The 22,666-nt window shown below is 42.2% G+C and overlaps 1 protein-coding gene across 5 annotated transcripts in view; it reads right to left on the bottom strand.

The window, feature by feature from the left end:
• Positions 1-21,409, bottom strand: part of EPS15 (epidermal growth factor receptor pathway substrate 15) — a 67,401-nt gene extending 45,992 nt beyond the window's left edge. For 4 of the 5 annotated variants that reach the window (XM_056845478.1, XM_056845479.1, XM_056845480.1 and 1 more), the window contains exons 1-5: positions 21,352-21,391; positions 10,154-10,195; positions 3,761-3,850; positions 2,824-2,871; positions 1,773-1,868 (exon numbers count right to left, since the gene is read on the bottom strand). In XM_056845478.1, coding sequence (XP_056701456.1) covers positions 1,773-1,868; positions 2,824-2,871; positions 3,761-3,850; positions 10,154-10,195; positions 21,352-21,378 — 303 coding nt within the window. In that variant the 5' untranslated portion in view covers positions 21,379-21,391. Of the gene's footprint in view, positions 1-1,772; positions 1,869-2,823; positions 2,872-3,760; positions 3,851-10,153; positions 10,196-21,351 lie in introns of all 5 variants that reach the window. The other variant, XM_056845475.1, reaches the window with a different exon arrangement.
• Between the last annotated feature and the right edge of the window lie 1,257 nt (positions 21,410-22,666).

The following is a 22,666-nucleotide window of genomic DNA, read 5'->3' as shown; positions in this document are numbered from 1 at the left end:
ACTAAAAAGCTGTCCTTAAAAGCAGCATTAAAAAAATCAACCCCTTAACTAAAAGCATTGGTAAAAACAATCAATCAGGATTGTGCTGTCAACTGTCCTGGCCTCGCTTCTCATAAGCCTCTGATAGGGGTGGGTAACTGGCTCTGCTTACTTACAACAGTATCGCTGTTGGCTTAAAGAGTAGCATACAGTGAAACCTGCATCTACTGGACAATGCATTACTGTGTGGCATTACAGCAGTGACTGCTTTCAAGACAATTCTGAAGACTAGCTGGTACACAGCCCCACCAGCACATATGGTAGAAGTCTATAAAGACTGCCAGGAAAAGAGCCCCCTCAAGATCTTTTCCTTGCGGAAAAATGTACTACTTGTACATTTACTTGCAAAATGAAACACTGTGAACCTTGAAGACAACTGCCAATGTTTTCATCACATGCAGGGATGAAAAATGTCCTTGTCCAATGTGGGGAAAACTGAAGAAACCTTAACAGACGCACTATGGAACACAGAAACAAGACGATAGGTGCCCCTGTACTAAAATACTACTGATAACAGTCATAAATCCACAGGCTTCATGTTTTGGGCCACAAAAATAATTGTCCGTTTTAATGATAAACACAGGCAAGAAATTATAAGATTATAAAAGTTGTACATTATGAGATTAAATGAAGGTCTTGAGTCATTGCAGCTGATCTGTTTTTATGAGACCGCTAGATATAACAACTCAATTAAGTTCCTAGCATCGGACTTATTTAAAGACACAGCTTCTCTGCATAAGTTGAATCAGTAATAGATAACAATTTGCACCTAAACTGAATAGGAAATTTCCTTGGGGCTGGAGGAGTTAAACATAAAAGGGTTGCTGTTCGTACTCATCCTGTTGATTTCAGAAATACGGTTATACAAAGTTTGTTGCTACTAGGACAGCTGTGGAGTTGGGGCAAGGGGTGGAAATGATGCCAGTGTGTCAGGAGATACTTTGGATTTCCCCCTTAACTCTAAGGTAATACCACAAAGTTTAGGGGGAAATTTCAAAGCGTCACTTGACATCAAGTTCAAGTTTTCACCTGAATCTGATGCTGATGCATTCTGCAACATCATTACCTCCCCACACACTCATTTCTCCTGCCAGATAAAACTCAAGGGCAGGTAGAAAGACCCTTCCACCAGGAGGTTGCCCGCCCAAAGAGGGCAAATGGTAAGGCTGGTAGCTACCACTGATGTTTTTACTTATGCTGCTTTTCATGTTTCAACATGCACCTTGAAAACTCTGAATATGCCACAGTACTGAATTCTAGTGATATCTCAGTTTTCACCGAGTTATCTTATACAGGCTCATCAGGATTTATACAAGCTCATTGCAAAGAAATACATAATCACACTTTTGCTGAATCCTAGAGCCTTTACACTGTTATTTTAATTTGGGGAAATAGATTTTTTCCTTTTTTTAAAAGGTTTATTATTGAATTCTATTGTAAGAGTTCCATTTCTTGGCTCTTCTGTCACCATACGGAATCCATTTTAAGTCAAGTCCACAATAATTGGAACCGTCTTGTTGCAGACTTGCCCTAGCTCTCCTTGCCACCAGTCTCCCCATTCCCAAAATTCAGTAAAAATTTAATGGAATGAGCCTCAACCCACTGGGAACTTCATTTACCATAAGGCAGTTAACACTATGCAGAAGCACCCAAGTCTTTAAAATGAGGCCTACATAAGTTCCGCCACCCTGAACTCCCAGCCACTACCACCATTGGTTTTAAAAGAGCCTTACAAATCTAGGTGGAGAAACAGGTGAGTTAAGACTACTCAGTGAAACATCCAATCCATTCTGTGCACAGGCTACAAGCCGCAGAGCCACAAAAAATTCCTGCAGAAGAGAAAAAAGTTATTAACACAGTACTGCTTTGGTCTTCAAATATTTTAGTAAGAGAAAAAACAAATCCCAACAAGTCAAACAAAAAGCCTTTTCCCAACTTCTAGTGTAATGGTATCCAAAGTCCTCCCTGCTTTCTAAGGACAGTCACCATGCTGCTTAACATGTTCCCCCAAGATTCAGGGGAACTTCAGGTACAGATTCTAGTGCAATACAAGCTGTTGCAGGTAGAGAAGAGGCAAAGTCCCACTAACAGAACCATTCCTAGGGAGCTTGAGCCCAGAACAATCCCTCCCATTGCCCTCCAGCTTCATGAGACTTCCACGTCTTGTTGCTACCGATTACCTGGCATCGTATGCACTTTCAGCTCCAAGCCAATACCGATAATCTGAGCTTCTATTAAAGGGACATTTTCTCCCTCTTCAGGCAGTTGACAAGCCTACTCCCAAGCCTCTCATTAGGCCAGGGGGTTGGGAGAAATGGGGAAAGGTGGCATGGTATTGAGGAAACACAAACTGGAATGTAGGAAATACTATCTGCCTGCGCCTTGTTCCTTCCTGCAGCAAAGTGATATAAGTGAACACTGGAGGGCAGGGGAGAAGATCCTCCACATCTTCCTCTATCTTCTGTTCTAAAATACCCCCATGACCTTGTTTTGGAACTTTGGGGGACACACAGATAGCACTGTAGTCTATTGCAATGATTATTGCACATATCACCTCCTGATTTTTTTACTGCAATGTGCTCTACCTTTGTAACTTCCTTTCTTCATTATGCTATGACATGCCTTGGACAGTTTTTCATTTGCATTGCTCTCCAGTTCTATTGCTTTGTTTACTGGAGTTCACTGCTGTTTGATTGAATTGCTTTTCATATTTTGTAATCCACCTTGAGTATCAGTAAAAAAGGTAGACTATAAATGAAAGTAATAGAGACAAACACATTTTACCTGTTTGTTGAGAATACCTTTACCATCTGTATCGGCCAGATCCCAAATCTAAAACACAGTTGGATGGAAGCAGCATGTTAAAATAGTGCCAAAGCAGTTGTGTCAGAAATGTTTTTGCCCCACATTAAGCAAGTGCCAGAAAATCATCCTAATCATGTAACCATATTTTAATAGAACAGCAAGAATTCCATTGAGTACAATATTTCAGATTAAGCAGCAACATAAGCTTTTATTATTAGCTAAATAGGATATAGCTATGTTACAGCTCTCATAGCTCAACGATTTGAACAGAACAACAAAAGATTACACATCCTACCTACACAAAATATGTATATTCATCATACATGAGCATTTTCACTGTGCATTTTGGGTGACAAGACTAACAGGACATCTTAATGAGTTGCTCCCTTCTAACTCTGCTGAGGATGTAACTTTGCTTAGGATGGCACTGTAAACTACGGTCTTCTCCTTTAAGTGCCAACATGACAGACCACAGCAAAGACATCTTTCCCCAAAACCAATCAAAGGATTTCATTGTGAGTTGACTTGCATCTGAAAACACAAACCAGAGCTGAAATCAGTTGAAGCTCCTAGTCAGTTCTGAAGATACTAAACACTCGGACCTCAATTCAACAGACTGAAAGGTGCTAAAGCTTATTCCCGTGGTCTTAATCTTACCTAATAAGGTTGAAGTATGGCTACCAAATGCTCCCTGACATGCCCATTTCTTGATTCACTCAACCAAAAGCCTTAAACTGCAATCATGACTTGTCAAGGGAAATTATTACTGTAGACACTATGAGGCTTAAGGATTGTAAACACAACAAAATGAGATTATAAAAGCCCTGTAGGGGACAGCATTTTAATTCCAGTAGATGATTTTGTAAAAGTCAAGACAGAACAACAATAGCCTGTATTGGACAAAAATTAATACTACCTTTCCAAGAATCAAGTCTGACAGGCCTGATTTTTTTAGAAACACAGCTGCGTCAGAGGCCAAAACTCTTCCAGTGTTACCTGGATCAACCTACCAAAAGAGAGACACAGTTAGTGTTCAGACATAATAGAACTTGTGAATCAGAACATTACAAAATTAGCAGTATATTGCAACATATTACTTTCTGAACCAGCAGGGCTTGCTTACTTTAAACTTGCATATGTAACATCACCACACACTGTCTATCTGCAAGAGTCATTTCTTTTCATAAGTAAATGTCAAAAGTTATAGGAGGCCTATGGCCAGGAATCTCCAATTCTGTAGCAGTAGGATCTCTCTGAAATGTGAATACTCAAGTGCCCTGGCTGAACAGCAAAGAGAAAGAAAGCGAATGTGCTCATCTTCTCACTGCTACCATAAGGATGTGCTACATCCATACTGAGAAACATACTGCCTGCAGCATTCATTCTTCTAGGGTTGGGAGTGGGAGAACCACACAATAATGGAAAAGAAGAGACTTACTGCCAACAAGGCACTGCGCTTTCCAAGTAACTGCTAAAAGCCCTCTCACTGTTGCCTCTTGTTCAGGTCACAAGACAAAGTACGCCATGGGACTGGCAGCCAACAGTGCAGTGTTACTTACGCAAACCCCTTTATTATTTTGCATCAATCATGTCATGCTGTCTGTCTCAATCTGCAAAAAGCTTATTATGATAGGCAGCCGAAGATCCTTGAAGACTTCTGCATGGGCCTTGTAACTGCTAGCCAAAACAACTTCTCCCACAATGTCACCAAGGGTCAGAAAATAGTGTGGTGATACCTTTTTTTGAACAAAGTTATATTTCCTCTGAAGGATCAGGTTCACCATCTGGGGGTGGTTCTTGATGCTGCTTTGTTATAATACTCAGAGTTTGACCAACTTAGACTGAGAACTGGCTACAACTATTCCTTTCAAATAGGGTGTTGGCCTCAATCATCCATGCTTTGGTAACCTCCGATTTGGATCATGACAACACATTCTATTCAGGGCTACATATGAAGATACTTGGAAGCTATGGGTTGGATTCTGAGGCTCTCTGTGCCTCAGGGGATAGATCCTTGGGCTGGGGGGAAATGCCACTGGAACAGATCTCTAAGATCCAACTCCATAGCTGGTTTAAAATATGAAAGCCTGTCTTGTTGCAGGGTTACACTGCAGGCATAATTGTAATTCAATTTTGTTCCAACTACATTGGCTGCCTGTTTGCTTCTGGGTACAATTCCAAGAAGATATTGGCCTTGAAAGGCAGAGCTGTTGTGTACCTGTGCATATACTGTTCAACAGCTCATCCTTTACTGAAGGCAAGGCAGTGACACCATGGACATATGCCTAGCTTTTCATTGCTGACCTTCCAGCAACAAATAAAAATATTAATTTAAGACTGCAATTTTTTTCAGGATGATAATTAGCTGTAGATGTTAAATTGAACGGCAGGCAATGTACCTTTTATTAACTGGTGGGGGAACTGCTACATTTTACTGTTGTATATTATTTTAACATTCTAACTACACACTTTGAAAATCACAGGCAGAAAATTCAGCTAAAATGCGCTAAACAAATAAAACAGAAAACCCCATCTTTTCTGTACAGGAAATAGACTTGCACTGTACCAAATGATTCACAAAGTTACTTAGAAAAATGACTAGGGACTGTGGTCTAAACTACTGTGTGTAGCTTGTTGAAATTAGCATCCTACTATGGAATTTTGCATCATTTAATGTGTCATGATAATACTTATGCTTTGCTTCAGTTCTGTTTTTGGCTTCTGGCTGGTTCTACAACCCTAATCTTATTACACTGTTTATTGAATGACCCATCCATGACTGCATTGACTCACTCTGTGTAATGCACACTGAGTCCAAGTGAGAAAGGTGGACTATAAATAATGTAATTAAATAAAATTATGCAGTCTACAAAATCTGTTTTGAACTACATCGCCACAAAGCCACAAGTCCTCTGTATGTCACTCAGGGCAACCTGCAGTCTTGTTAGATATCTGGCCCGCATAATCTCACACTGAAGTGCCAAGTCAGGAGCAAGAATGGCCAAGTAGTATAGCAGACTTGCCGCTCTTCGAGACCTCTGGGGAGTGCTAAAGTTTTCTAGGAATGCCTCATGTGTGAAATACAGCATTAAGATTAGTGTCCCCAAGCTATAAACAGCTGGAAGCCTTAATAAAGAGGCAATGCTTGCAACAAATGCAGCCTGCAGACCTGAGACTCCTGTCGGATCTCTCTTCTCCACTCCCTGCCCAAAGTAAGAGGCAAGAATCATTACAGCAGAAGAGATTAAATTAAATGTTTACAATTATTAACTTGTTCCACAAAAGTAGTTTTACTGCATATACAGTTGAGGCAGTGAGATTTAATAAGTGCATGTACTTATGCCACACACGCTTTTAAAATGAAAGCTACAAATTCTTCAAAGTCAAGCAACCACAAATATTAGCTCTGTGCCAGACAGGGCAACCTCTAGGCCACGGCTGCAATAGCTTCCTCAGCCATTACCTGTGAGATGCAGGGTGAAAGTATGTAATATTATGCAGCAATAAATTGTGTTCACTCAGTTGTGAATGAAGTATATTCTATTCACATTCGTTCATTCATCCAATTAGAAATAAAAATAAGGCCAAGGTCAATGGTGCAAAATAGGTTAAAAGATTTTTTATTACTCAGAATAAAAATTCCCTATGTGTTTTGGCCAAAGGGCTTCTTCGGGGAATCTGTAGTTATTGCAGTAGTCCTTACAAGCATAAATTCTGAAGCTTATTTTTTATTATCATTAGGAACTTGCTACAGAATTTACACTCATAAGGACTACGGCAATAATTACAGGTTGGTAGCACTCATTTAGGCACAAATAAGTTTTTTTAAATAAAAAAACTTTACGTTTGAGCTTAAACCTGTTATGTGCTATACAGCTGAACCTTATCTCTCTCACTTACTACGATTTTTTGTCCTTTTCTTTCTCCTCCGTACAATTACAGTATTCAGCACTATGAGTCAGAGGCATCAAATTGGTCAGCAGTTATACGGAGGGTAACAGACCAAACCAGTGGCTTAAATCTGGAGGAACGCGTCAGAAGAGTTCCGTTTTGCAGGCCCTGCGGAACTGAGATAAATCTGACAGGGCATGGGCTCTCCCCCGGCAGAGCATTCCACCAGGAAGGAGCTGCCACAGAAAACATTCTAGACCTGGTGAAAGACAAATGGACTTCAGAGGCAGTCTCTAGCATTACTTCATACTCCACAAGTGAACCCCAGAAGTATGTTTCTGGTGTGAAGCCCTACCTTAATTAAGCCTTCACCATAGCATTAAAACAAAGTAATTTGGAAACAATTGCTATGTCATACAAAAAACATGGTGAAATGTGAATCTATTGCATTTATGTTGACTTCCCTTTTTTAAAAAAACTTAAGTTTTTCACTTTGTTGTATCTTCCCCCTCCCCAAGGAAGCTCCCGGACTACCTTTAGCACCCTTTAGGTACTTCACTCAGCTGAGCCAGCAGACCCACCATGTAATTAAGTTTATTTTCTGTTGGGGAAGAGCTGGACTTCTTCCTTCTCCAACTTGAGGACAACTCAGCCAGTGACTTGAGGCAAAGGCACTGACTCCCGCCACCAACATTATTAGGAAAATCCGGTGCCCAAAGTACCAAGATCCAAACTGTTCTGAGAAGTAAGCTCTGTGCCAACCTGTATAAAACTTAGGAACACAGCCGTTCCTAGTGTATTTTCTTTTAAACCCATATAAGAGACATCTGGAGTTCCTTGTGGAATGTGCCCACCTATTGGGTTTGTGGGTATCAGGACTAGCAGATCAACATCAGTCAAGATTCTAGGGAATGTCTTGAAAGACATTAGGGCTTTGGCACTTATTCTGCTTGCTTTCACTTGTATGTCGTGATTGCCCGCTCGTCCTTTTGCCTGCTCTCTTTTTTTGTTCTAACAGTTATTTGTCTGGTTATAGCCCCTTTCCCCTTTATATTAAAACAGCATTTTGCAACTCCTTATTTTAAATCAATATATCTAATTCTCAGCATGGCCAAATCTGTGGACAAGTAAATCTGGAGACAAGACGTATCTTTCTACAAGCCTGAAAACTGCTCCATGTTTGCAGAAAATCTGAAATCTTAAAAAAATGAAACATGGGGGGGGGTTTAACCCCCTCAAACATAATAGCAGCAGCACCTGTAACTTTAAGAAATGGATGCCCGCAATAACTGTTGCTATGCAATCACGACAGTATTGCCAGCCTTCCTGCCTTGGCTTCTTCCTATAAAAGGCAGAGAGTGGGGGCAGGGCTGTTTTGGTCTTTGAGGAAGGACTCATCAGGACCAGGCCTGGCAACAACCTCTGGGTGACTTGATACCACCCTGACTTGCATGACTCAACCAAGTCTGGCTACTTGCTACCACTGAACAGCAGCCACCCCACTATACCGGTTAAAGTTTCAGACTATGATTTGGAAGTCCCAGGTTTGAATCACCATTCTGCCCTGGAAGGTCTCTGAGTGACTCTGGACCAGTAATATATTCTCAGCCTAACCTACCTCACAGGGCTCTTATGAGGGAAAAAAATGGAGGACAAGAGAATGAACTCAGCTGCTTTGGGTCCCCATTATGAAGAAAGGTTGGGTATAAATGAAATAAATATACCTGAAGATGGGGGACAGGTAAAAAGTAGGCTTGTTGGTGGGTGGGAAGGAGCAAAGGAAGCAGGAGAGGGAAAGGTGAGGATATGAAGTTTCCCATCTCCTGGCAAGAGGAAATAGTGGAAGGGGGATACAGGGGAAAAACCAGGTGCTCACTGCGTGTCCTTGTGGGTTCCCCACTGTGTAATTGGGCTGGAGTTGGTAACTGGCCCTGCACAACTGGACCATAGTTTTCTCAAATAGGGACTACCAGGAGGGAGGGAGGATGGAAAGCTGAAGATGGGGGGCAGACAGACAGGCTGCCCTAGTACGTGGGAAAGAGAGAATGAAGCAGGAAAAGGGGACAGGTTATGGGTGCTTTCAGGGAAGGGAATGAAAAATAGTGGGGCAAGGGGCAAGAGATGCTCCACACAAGTCTTGCAGGTCTCCCCTTTGTAAAACCCATTATCTGTTATGGTTGTCAGTCTGATCAATTCTTCTCTAGGACCACCAGTGGTCACATTTCTGACTTCACAAATGTTACTGTTGAAAGCTATGGACCTTCCGTTTCAAGGCTCTGTTTTGATCAGAAAGATAAGATTTTCTTAAGAGCTTCTCTGCATTAGAATTAATTATTTAACATTCAGATAGTGGCAACTATTAGTATCTGATAAAAAGTGTGATTTAAATCAGAAGTCAAATACTTATGCATTTAAATATCAAGAAGACTGAAATCCACAGTCCATAGAAATACTGCCCAATCATATGTATCTTCATAACGTAATTGAAGTATACTCCTATTCTACCAACACAACAAGTAAGCACCTGGTGGCTTGTAGATACCAAAAGCAGTAATCCTTTTGTCCTAACGAAGAAATTCCTAAACACTGATTAAAATAATTCAGACGCTGATGGCCACCACAATATCCAAGACTGTAGCCCTTTATTCTTAATTTTTACAGTTTTCAGAAATAGCCCAGTGCAGGGCATATAAAATGCATATATTGTCGAAGGCTTTCACGGTCAGAGTTCATTGGTTCTCGTAGGTTATCCGGGCTGTGTAACCGTGGTCTTGGTATTTTCTTTCCTGATGTTTCGCCAGCAGCTGTGGCCAGCATCTTCAGAGGAGTAACACTGAAGGACAGTGTCTCTTCAGTGTCACTCCTCTGAAGATGCCGGCCACAGCTGCTGGCGAAACGTCAGGAAAGAAAATACCAAGACCACGGTTACACAGCCCGGATAACCTACGAGAACCAAAATGCATATAGTTGTACTAAACTGTTCAAAGAATGCTCTGAGCTAGTGGATAGTCAGAATTGTACTAAACTTATTAAAGATATGACAGTTTATTCCAACAAGGAGCCATTATAATGAAGCTTACTGTATCCTTCTTATGAAATAAGTCCATTATTATCTGGTGTGACTGAGGAACAACATAAAGCAGTTACTTCTGTGACTGCCATTTGTGATCAACAGTTGCCAGTTTGTGTTGGTATAAATAATTATTTGTACAAAATATGCATGGCATAAATGGAGCCCATTGAATTATAAAGTTGGTGAAATACTATCCCATGTATTAACTTCACATCAAACTATTTATCTGACTCAGAGCCTAAAGACAAAAACACAGGGACCAAAACATAACATAATATACTTGTAACCGAAGAGAAGTATATAGTTCTAGAAAGAAATACGAACACAGGATGTAATCACACTTACCTGTCGATAGTACTTCTCATATACAGGATTTGCACTTGACAACTACAGAAAAAAAGTTGAAATGCAAAATAAATGCTTTTTAAAACTTCAGCTTGCACATAGCTTGAAATCAGTAAAAATCTCTAATTAGCAAAACAAGACAAATTGGCTAGTTTCTTCCAACGTCAAAATCTAATCCAGCCCCAGATATATACTTAATGACAGAAAATCCTTAAAAGCATAAAATAATGATTACATTGCAAGATCTGAGCAAAGAGAGATTCACATTCAGAGAGAACACTGAGGGAATGTAAAAACAAAACAGAAAAGTCTTTGCTCACTGATGGAAGATGGCAACAGAAGGGGACAGACAAATCTCCCTGGGGAGAGAATGCCTGAGTTTTAGTTACACTACTGAGAAGGCCCTCTCCCAGGTTGCCATCTGCCTAATCACAGAAGGCAGGGGAACCCAAAGGAAGCCTCCAAAGATAACTGTAGTGGTTGGGTAGGTTCATAAGGAGCAGGTGAGACAATAGCTATAATGAAGAATGTTGTGGCAGATTGACAGAAATATAGTAGCATGATCTCTCCCTCACTGACAAGAGTTCACTTCTTCATATGCACAACAGATCTTGTCCACCAGCATATATTTGTGAGTCTTTACATTTATATGCTACTTTTCAAAAGAAGAGTTCCAAAGTACACCAGATATACTAGAATACATGATATTCTACATGTAACTGGCAGATATTTAAAAACACGACACACAAAATTCTCCTTTTTTACTCAATACTGTACAACCATTAAAAAGTTCATTTTATAAGAATCAATCACCATTCAAATGTACTGTTGCTTAGACTGATACACAACTAGGAGGGAGTTGTGTATCACTGCTGAGATTTTAAGCCATCAAAAATCTAAATTCACTAATCTGTGTCTCTTCTCCAAAGCAATTACTAGTCTCTCATCTTGAGTCAACTATAGCAATGTCATCATTTTGTTCACGAAGTAGTACTACAGCCAAACTTACTCCTGAATAGGAAACAGATGCTGGTTCATATCCTGCAGCTATATAAGAGCAAAGCAGTCCCTCTATTCAGCAAACATAAAAGCTATCTGAACTACCATTTGCAGTTCAATATCTGATCAAGAAAATCAAATGACATTTTCTGTACAACTGGAAGCTTGCGAAAAACATCTACGTTCTTCTCCCAACAGCTAGAGACCCTACAAGATATACAGGTAGCGTTGGTGATGTCTACTCTCTTGCAATGCAGACAGAACAGCTGGAATGTTGAGGTTTTATTCTGAAATTTTCAGATAAAGGAAATATTCTATGCATCAAATTTTAAAGTCAAAGCAATAACTAGTTACAAGCATGAACTAATACTGAGACTCCAGTGAACATTAGTTGTTTTAGGCCCCAGAGATGCAAGAATGTTGATCAGCCTTATGAAATCAGGCAAAATACTCTCATCACTCACCCACTTCAGGATCTATTCAGTTCCTTTGCCTTCTAATGCAAGTGTACATGAGCCCAGATAGCATACTCATTATCTGTCCTGGTTAACACAAATGCTTCTTTCTCCATTAGGTATTCATATCCCGCTTCACTCAGTAAAGTCTGAAGCCTTTCTCCAACCTAACAAGGCTTCTTCCTAAAGTGGGATACTGCCCCTTCCATGATAAATGCTTGCCCTCTTCTATTTCAACAATAAGACCTAAAAATATATATAAAACACTTAAGGACAGTTTCCTGGCAGCCTGGCAAAAAAATACCTTAATGGTTCAGGGATATAAAATGGCCTATAAATCACTAATCCAGGAACATGACCAAGAGCTTTGTAGTTATTTCTTCTTCTTCTACTTGTACAAAATGATCCTTTGGTTTACGTTCCACTTTAAATAGATTAATCATCCATGCCATGAGGGGAAAAAATGTACCTGAAAACAAATGTTTATCTTCAGTAAGAGACTCTGAAATTGTCTACAGTTCTAGCTCTGTTTTGGCCTGCTCTAATAAATCAGACATGCAGTATGCTTTTATACTTATAGCAATAAATTTGCAACTGTTATCTCATTAGAAATCTGACCTTTCAAGCGGGGCTAATAATTACATTCTTTATGAAAACAAAGATTTCTGCTGGGAAGGTTGTTAGTGAGGAGGGTTGTGCTGCTTTGCAGTGGATCATGTGCAACAGGAAGCTTTACCACAACCGTTAATCCAATAATCAATTAATACAAAAAAGTAAGTCAGAAGGATCAGGCACATGAGAATTCTGGTTCAATACCATCCTTTAAAAAGGCCTTGATGAAGCAAAACAGAATGTTAGCCGCCATGCAATATACCTGCCCAGATACAGATGAGGGCTCTGACACCAGTCCTACAACCACTGTAAAGGTGAGTCAGGAGGATGGGGCCGCAGCCCTTGAGTAGGGATGAGAGGAGGACATGGGGTTGGCTACGGCTCCAGAGGCAAGGCCTGTGGTTAAGTGCAACTGCAGGGCTGGGCTTCCTCAGGGCAGCAAGTGTAGAGTTGGCAATGCCATGGCGTTAAACCCTGGCAGGCCATAAACCAAAGCTATTCCTCCACGGTAGCCTGATGGAGGCAGGCCAGAGAAGAGATCAGAGCATAGTCGGCCACAAGGGGGTGCAGACCATCCCCAAACCTTTTCCTGTGATGGGAGGCAACACCTGTGACTGGCTATTTCCCCATGAACTAGAGGATGGGGGAGAGAGTTCCAAGGACTGTGAGGAAATATTTAAGCTCCTCCAGCCCAGAGCCAAGGAGAACATAGTGGGGCTTCTCCTATCTCCACACAGCTAGCTCAGAAAGAAGGGTAGGAGAGTGAAGGGAGAGTACCAACAGGCAGAGGTGGATCAGGGTGAAGATTCAACCCCCTCTCCTCTCAGTCTCAGGCCTCTGCAGGGATGGAGGGCGAACTCAGCACACCCTCTGGTGCCCTCATCTGAGGAGGCAGGTATGCAACACTTTTGCTCAATAACCCGCCGATCATGGATCATTGGATGGCCTTCTCTTTGCACTGCTAGAACTGGCCCTACCGCCTCAAAATTCCAGTTTTTGTTTTTAAGCAATGGGCACAGCAAACAAATCAAATTTACTCAAAGTGGTTCCTAAGCTCTACTGTTTATTTTTTCAAACTTTATATATTAATGAGGCCTAGTGAATAACCCACTATATTGTGTCTAAAAAAGTTGGCTCTAGTCCATGAACATTTATGCTGAAATAAAATTTTGTTTGCCTTTAAGGTACCAACAGAACACTGTTTATTTTTCCTGTGGCAAGAAACTAACATGACTACCCCTCTGGGATTGTTTAGAAATCTGGTCTTGAGATATTTATACCCTGCTTCTCTCTCCAATGGGAGCCCAAAGCAGCTTATAACATCATTCTCCCCCTTCCATTTTATCCTCACAACAAACCTAAAAGGTAATTTAAACTGAGAGAGAGTGACTGTCCAAAAGTCACCCGGAGGGCTTTCATGGCAGAGTAAAGATTCAAACCTAGACCTCCTCAATCCTAGTCTGACACTCTAATCACTATACCACATGGCTGTCTTGCAAGCTTTCCTATATGACACTGTCCCCTCGTTACTACACCCACTTCCACAGCTGCTTTTATAAAAAGACTGCTACGTGCCCTGCATTTAAAAAGTAAGATCCACACCAATGGAGTGAATTTTGTGCCCTGTTTAGGTTATGCAGTTTTCTTGACTTGCATATATTTGCTTGCTTTGCATAATTTAACCTGCAACTACTCCCTAGGGCTCCAATCCTGTCCCCCCCACTTACTACTGGAAAACCTATTTAGCCTTTTCACTGAATTTCACAAGCCTTATACAAAACTTTGAAGACTATCCAATCATAAAAAAAGATATAATCACTCACTTTTCAAGATGCTGAAACCAGCACCCACACAGTTTTCGCTTGCATAGGACCATCACAACATATACAGAAATCCTGACTATACATCAGGCATAGCCACAGTACATATTTCCCAATGCAGTACATTGTTTTTTTTTAAATCTAGATTTAAAATAGCCAAGTATATGCATGTATACCTCCTTCCTGCACTTACATATAAAGTCAAAGTCGTAATTCACCATGAAATCATATTACTTATAGAATGATGCGATTATTTCAAAGTTTTTCCCAGGTCATTCATACTATTTATAGCACAACTTCTGTTTGAGTTATATAGTGCCTGCATACTACATGATGTGCAAAATTAGAACTACACTGTGCCAGCTTAAAAGAGTGCTTAAATTTGCACCGCTATTTATTAGTGTCAAATTCAGTTGACTTTACCAGATGTTATAGCAGTCTACTGGTAACACCTAATGTGCTAGGTGAATATGAGCATAGCTTGGCCCTCCCCCCAAAATCTTATATGTCTAAATGGGTCATGTTTGTTTTAGATAATGCCCACTCATTTTGATTCTGTTGGAAGCATGCAGGTGTCTATTGGCACTTTTACTCCTGGTTTGTTTTGCTTTTTTACTTTGTAATATACGACTTGTTGCTGTATAAAGAAAACAAGCATCTGTTAGTCATTTTAACTCCAAACATATTTAGCCACATAACGCATTTGGGCAACATCAATTAAAAGTAGGGATAGAATGTTCTCCATAGAAGAGATATTCATAAGATGGAGTTCAAACAGTCATTAATTAGGTTTTTACATAACATCTATTGCAAGATTCTTTCTGTACCATCGCATAGTACCCTAAAAGCATACTAAATGCAGAATTTAATTCTCTACTATGTGTGACTGTAAAACTAAGTGATCCATACACACAAACAAGATCTGAACAGTTAAACTGTTAGGTCTCTGAAACCTCAAATGGCTTAACGCTTCACAATATTTCTTGAACACCAACTCTGACAGGGAGATAAATGAAGACCCACAACACAAAGATCCTGGTCTAGCTGCTATCCATATGAGATTTCTGATGGCAAGAACTCCAGGCAAGTCCTTCCCACTTACTTCAATGTGACAATTTTCCACATGAGCAATTTCATGCCCCCAACAATTAAATTCACGGGAAAGCTCCAATGTGCATGGATTCTGTGCACACACAATAGTCCCAGGGAACACAGATATATACTGGGGACTACATCTGTCTAAATGGTACTGCAGTTATGACTACAAATTGAGTCTTATATATTCCTCAGCTAATTGGGTGAAGCCACTTCAAGGTACACATTCTTATAGGGGCAACTACTTAGAACCCCAAAAATCTCAAGCTCTTTACTATAGTTTTCCGTCCTGCTACAAAGAAAGAGTACAAAACTAGTCTGGAACCATAAGGCATTTTAATTAACTACAGAATCTCTTATCACACATATAGATTGGAAAACCCAGGTAAACAAATGGCTCAAAGTCAGCCACCTGTGATGCACCACTCCCTAGTTCTATTCTGTTTTCTAAGGCTCTTTTCTCAGTTCATTTATGACAGCCACAGCTATTTTAGACTTTCCTGTCCCGTACAATGTTTGTGATTCAGCATTAACTGACAAATGTTGCCATTAGTATCCTGCTCATATTCTAGGGAACCCAGAGTACTTCTTAACAAAAATCCAGTGAGGTAAATCTGGCTGAGGAATTCACATGAAGAGAGACTTGCATTGAAAACAGGGGGAAAGCTGCTTGAACACACTCTCTTTGCCCTGAAAGCAAGCGCCTCATAAACAGTGTTCATGTTCAAAATGCTTCCACAATATTTAGAATGCAAGTTTATTTTCACCCTTAGTAAGCTTCACAGACAAGAGTTTGAACCTGGAATTTCCATATCTAGACTTAACATTCTAAGGGCCAGTTCACATGTCTTGACAATCAAGGTGGATTTTGTGACATGTACCTTGGAGTTCTGTGCTGGGAGCTCAATTCTTAAGCATGCAGGCACCTGATCAGGGTCATGGCACAAAGGGAAAGGGGGCTTAATCCCCTTTCCACCTTTTTCCTGACCCAAAAGTGCCCTGACTTGTGGGAGATGCTATTAGCCTCACTGGGGATACTTACAAGTAACTGTCAGTACATGTATGTTTTCTCCTTCAGGGCAAACAGTGGATCCCACAAGCACTTTCATGATGAAAAAACAGTGTGTGTGTGTGGGGGGGCTTCAAGCCCCATCTCACTGCAGTCCAGATCTGAATTAGGAACTCCATCATATGCCTTGTCCAAAGTCCTCATCGCAGCCACATGTCCTTCACATGGGCTTTTAATGAATGTTAGGGTTGATTCATAAGTGAAAGAAAAATAGGGCTACCTACAACATGCCAGCAAATCAAAAAAAAGGGAAAAAAGATGCCAGGTGACAGTTGACAGCTTTATTGTCTTGTAAAGCCTCTATGCGTTTCGCTGCACAAGCTTCATCAGGAGGATTGGAGTTCCTATGTGCTGACTCTCTCCACAGCAGTTGAGTTGTATTGTATTTAACAATGCAACTCAATTGCTGTGGAGAGAGTCAGCACATAGAAACTGTCACCCAGCATCTTTTTTTCAGGGTTGATTTGTGCACTTCTTTAATCACCACACCATACGGCCTCTCTTCTAGGATACTCTACTGGATAAGCAAGGATACAAGCTCCACTTGCCAATTCTATCACAGTAATATGCAATGAATGGTTCTATCATAATGAATATACAATGACTTTAAAAGAACTTAGTGCCATGTTAGTGTGCATAGAACAGCAGCTTTGAGCTTCACTTTGTCTGCAATGTTTCTATATAGCAATGTATCAAGTGACAATTTTCTCCAGATCAGGAAATCAACTACAGCCATGTAATTCCTTATTCAGCGCATACCACAGATTTAAGAACCCTCAATTAATGCACTGGAGCATGGGATAAATACATGAGGATGATGAGCACAGAGAACAAATACATAACACCGGCATAAGTCATAATGGTTGAGCTTCCTGTTAAACATGCAACCCTAATTAGCACCAAGGAAGTAACCAGGATCTTCCATTTGCCAAATTAAGGATGTTTTCATGTCATCTGCATTGAAAGGTGTTACACAGGACTGTTCTTCGCATGCATGAAAGGCATTAGTCCCTCCCCCAACATATAAATTTTGTTATTACCAACTTTAACCAATGCTGAACTTAGTTCTTACTTTCATGCTGCAGAAAACTATAGAAATATGTTATCCACTCATACATTACACTGGGTCTTGGCAAATTTTCTTTAGCTGTAGGAGCTAGACCAAAAATTTAGAAGCCACACTCATGTTTGAGGCTTCAGGGCTTTGTTATAGCGACCACATTTTCTAGTTGTTATTTTCTATATATTGCTATTTATTTATGTAGAACGTTTTTATGCCATCTCTCCAGGAATCTGCCCAAGGCAGCCTACAAAATCAAAACACTAAAAGATATTAAACGCTGGCATTAAAAGCCCTAGCCCAGCATAAAAGTATAAATCATAAAAACAAACCATACACAGCTTAAAATTACAGTTTCCAGGCTAAAATAGTGTTTAAAAAACCAGCCCCTTAATTACAAGCCTGGGTGAACAGAAAATTTTTGGCCTGGCACCTAAAAGAAAGGAATGTGGGTGCCAAGTAAGCCTCAAGGAGAAGGGCATTCCGTAAGTGAGATGCAACTACTGAAAAGCCCTGTCTCTGGTTACAACCTGTCTCACCCCTGAAGGTGGGGGCACAGAGAGCAGGGCTTGTGAAACAGATTTTAACTGGCATGATGGACAATATGGAAGGAGGTGATCCTTCCTAACCCTCAACTTTTCATAGTTTCTCATAATTTTGCTAAAGCTAGGTTAGAGTGTTGTAGCATATACATAAGTATGGAGTAACCCTTGTTGCCTTTATGTGTTTTGAAAATTTATACACTGGCGGCTAACAGATTAAAAGCATACACAATAAAAAGCACATATTAAAAACCATTAAAACCAAACAAAAACTCATCATTGAAACAATTAAAACCAAACTAAAATACACATACAGTACAATAACTTTTTTTGCCATCAAGTCACAGCTGAATTATGGTGACCCCTGGTAGGGTTTTCAAGGCAAGAAGTTCAGAGGTGGTTTGCCATTGCCTGCCTCTGCATCATGACCCTGATATTCCTTGGAATTCTCTCATCCAAATACTAGCCAGAGTCAACCCTGCTTAGCTTCTGAGATCTGACGAGATCAGGCTAGCCTGAGCTATCCAGGTTAGGGCACAATAAAATACACATACATAAAAACAACAATTCAAACACAGGGCAGGAAGGAGAGATTACTGAGGGAACACCAGACAAAACATACAAGATCTTCCCCACTGGAAGAAGATACCAGCAGAAGGAGATGAACAAGTCTGCCTGGGGAGGGAGTTCCAGAATTTTGGCGCCACAACCCTCTTCCAGGTTTCCACCTGCCTAATCTCAGAAGGCAGGACACAAGCAGGTCCTCAGAAGATAGCAGTGGTTGGGTGGGCAGTTCATCAGGTATGCTGCTCCCAAGTGATGTAGGGCTTTAAAGGTACCTTGAAATGTGCCTAGAAACAGATTTGAAGCCTGCATAGATGAGCAAAGACTGGAGTGATATGGTCCACACGACCCTCTCCAATCAACATCCTGGCTATAGCATTCTGCACCAACTGAAGTTTCCCAACACTTTTCAAGGGCAGCCTCACATAGAGTGCGTTGCAGTAATCTAATCTAGATTTATCCACACCATGCACCACAGTATCCACACCATGCACCACAGCTGCCACCTGCTTATCCAGTTGGAGGCAGGTGACATGTTAAGTTCCGGGTCAGATCTTCTGCTCACCAGCAGTACTTCCATCTTGTCAGGATTAAGCTTCAGTTCATTAGCCTGCATCTATTCCAAAACTGCACCCAAATACTAACCCTCCCTGGGATCGTCCAGAAGCACGAGACAGATCTGAGTGTCATCTGCATATTGGTGACAACCCAGCCTAAATCTCCAGATGACCTTATGTAGATGTTAAAGAGCATAGAGGATAAGATGAAACCTTGCAGACCACCCAGGCCAAAGGGCTGAGCAGCAATCCCTCAGCACCACCTTTCAAAACCTACCCTCCATGTAGAACCACAACCACTGAAAATAGTGCCTCTCAGCCTTGAAAGGCAGTCCAGGATACCATGATTTCTGATGTCAAAAGCCACTTGGATGTTCAGGAAAATAAAGTCATGCTTGTTCTATCATCTCCCAGCACAGGTCATCCACCAGGGTGACCAAGGCTGTTCCAGTTCTATAACCAGACCTGAAACCAGGCTGGAAAAGATCCAAATAATCAGCTTTAGCTGCATGAAGTTGTCCAGCCACCACCTGTTCAATCACCTTGTTCAAGAACAGAACATCTGAGAGTGGTTGATAGTTACTGAAATTTCCCAAGTATCATCACCAAACATAAAGTGACTTTCCTTAACCTACTTTCTTCCCAATTTCTCATAATTTCATTACTGCTTTTAAAAGCTGCATTTAATTTAATATTGGAGGGAATATAGAAAGCGACTGATCAAGAAATGAATTCATCTATCACTCAATGATGTACAATTAACATATAAACAAGCATTAATAAGAACATGGATATGCATCTTTATGTCATACAACAAAGTATTCTGATGTGAAATCATAAAGTTTGTGCTTTTGAGAATCACTGAGAGACACTACAATAAAATCACTGCTGAAAATACTGGGTGCCAGAATGAAATTTCTAGGTGCCATGGCGACCTCGACACCCAGCATTTGTTGAGCCCTGAATTATACCAAATTGAGTTACAGCTTTTTTTTTATTATTCACCTCCACTGCGCCCAATTTGTATGAGAAAGGAAGGAGTATTTTTTTTTAATTAGGTGGTTGTACAATGTAGTGGTTAGAATGTCAGACTAGGATCTGGGAGAACCAGATGCAAATTACCATTCTGTCATGGAAGCTTGCTCAGTGACCTTGGACCTTTCTTGCCCTAACCTACTCCACAGGGTTGTTGTATGCTATTCTATAAAAGCCGCTTTGGGTCCACACTGAGGGGGAAAGAGGGGTATGAATTTCATTCAACTAATGGGAAGCCAGTGCTTGCAAAGTGACGCCACAGATGTAGGAGTGTTGAAGAAAAGCAACCGAACAGTGTTGGGTAGATTTGTAACACGAAGGATATTGAGCGAGGGCGAGGAGTAAAAAAAAAGGAAACTAGCACCGGGGCTGGTGGGAACACAAAAAAGAGTGTGCTATAAGCAGCCTTAGTCAAAAAGGGCAAGAGTCCAGTAGCACCTTAAAGACTAACAAAAATATTTTCTGGTAGGGTATGAGCTTTCGTGAGCCACAGCTCACTTCTTCAGATACAGCTAGAATGTATCTGTATCTGAAGAAGTGAGCTGTGGCTCACGAAAGCTCATACACTACCAGAAAATATTTTTGTTAGTCTTTAAGGTGCTACTGGACTCTTGCCCTTTTTGACTACTGCAAACAGACTAACACGGCTACCCACTGTGAATAAGCAGCCTTGAGGGCGCTGAACACACGCATAGCAATAAAGAAGCGGGGGGGGGGGGGACAGAGAAGCACAGAATTGTTTTAAATGCATTCATCGGGAGCAGCGGACGCCAACTCAAACAAACGCAAAGGGAAGCTGCGCGGACACAAGGCACGGAAGAGCCGCAGATGCCCGTGGCAGATTACACAGGAGCCAATAGTTTGGGCGCGAGGCTTCGGAAACGAACCACATGCAGCCCTCGTCGGCAGGTCCCGCCAGGGGCCAGCCAGGCAGGCAGGAGGCAGGCAGGCAAACCCGCCGCGCGCTCCAGGCACGGGACAGCCCCCCCCCTCTCTCCCTCCCTCCCTCCCCGGGAAACGGCAGCAAAGCAGCTTTGGAGCTGCAGCAGAAAGGGGGCCAAGGGGGGGAAAGAGCCTGAAGGACCGGGAAAGGAAGCCGTGGGGCTGCGAGACCGTCCGGCGCGTGAACAGGAGAAGAAAGTGCGGGGAGGCCGCGGGGCGAGAGAGAGGCCGGGAGAAGAACGCGGGTTTAAGGGGAAGCTGCGGAGTGAGGAAGGGGGGGGAGGGGACGGGGGTGGCGGCACGAGAGGCTACGCGAAGGGGTGGGGGGAAGCAGACCCGCCGCTCCTCGCGAGAGGAGGCCCGCCGCCCCTTCTGGCTCGCCCGCCTCCCAGCCGGGCTCAGGGGGGGACCCCCCCCCTGCAAGCCTCCCCGACAGACCGGCAGCTACCTGTGTCAAGGAGAGATGAGCAGCCATGCTGCTTCCATCATGCACCAGCCGAGCGGGAGGGAGGGCAGGCCTGGGCGGGCGGGCAAGGCGCTCCGTTCCTCCGCTCGCTGCCCAACTTCAGCAACTTCCCGAACCACCCCGGCCAGGCCCCGCCCGACCGCCTGCCACGCCGCAAATCCCGGCGCCGGATTTTCGCCCGAGCGTGTTTCTGGAGCGGAGCCGCCGGCCGGCCGGCCGCAAAACCCGGCCTCGGGATGCGCTCCTTGGCCTGGCCCGCGTGCCGAGCCGGCCGGGCTCGGCTGCTGCAAAAACACGTGCTGGATGTTGGCGTGTGGCGGCGACGGTCTTTTCCTCTGGAGGCTTTGGCAACTGCGTCGTCGTGCCGTTAGCGACTTCTTGACAACAAAGAGTGAGGTTGTATGGCTGGCCGAACAGAACTACTTAATTGGTTCTTGTAGGTTATCCGGTTGTCCTTCAGTGTGACTCCTCTGAAGATGCCTGCCACAGCTGCGGGCGAAACGTCAGGAAAGAAAATGCCAAGACCACGGTCACACAGCCCGGATAACCTACAAGAACCAATGAACTCTGACCGTGAAAGCCTTCGACAATATTTAGAACTACTTAAATTCGAGGTACATTATATACCTCTAACTGCTCTCGACAGCAAGACGTATTTTCCGTTTACTCTGAATTTTCACTAGGACTTCCAGTATAAACATTCTCCTTTATTTGTACCTATTCAAAGTAGCAAAGTATTAAAAAAGACACACAACCACAAAGCCTACAATCCTATTATACTTCTTTGTGAGGCAGGCCCATTGAACTCATTGCGATCTACATGCGTGGGGCTTAGTTTTCAGGATCTTATTTGCAATTACTACTTCTGTTTGATTCAGACTTGCAGATTAAAATAGTACATTGGATATAAATAACTCTGCTTCCGAGTAGTTTGTGGGGCTGCGTCAGGTGATATGAAGGGAGTGGCTTCAGTGAATTCCAAGGTGCAGAGGCAAGTCTGTTTATGTGCAAAGTGCTCTCATGGAGAGTATTTCCCATCCTTGTTTTTGTTTTATTTTTTGTCATAGCCAAGTCATAGCCAATTTACGGCAACCTCATAGAGTTTTAAACATAAGAGACATTGAGAGGTGGTTTGCCATTGCCTGCTGCTGCGTAATGACCCTGGAATCCTCCCATTCAAACACTGATCAGGGCTGACCCTGTTCAGCTTCAGAGATCTGATGAGATCAGGCTAGCCTGGGCTATCCAGGTCAGGGACTCCATCCTCTCTCTCTCTCTCTCTTTTTGCCATAAAGTC

The sequence above is a fragment of the Euleptes europaea genome, chromosome 2 (assembly GCF_029931775.1).
Source record: "Euleptes europaea isolate rEulEur1 chromosome 2, rEulEur1.hap1, whole genome shotgun sequence".
NCBI lineage: Eukaryota > Metazoa > Chordata > Lepidosauria > Squamata > Sphaerodactylidae > Euleptes > Euleptes europaea.
This window is presented reverse-complemented; position numbering and strand designations above follow the sequence as displayed.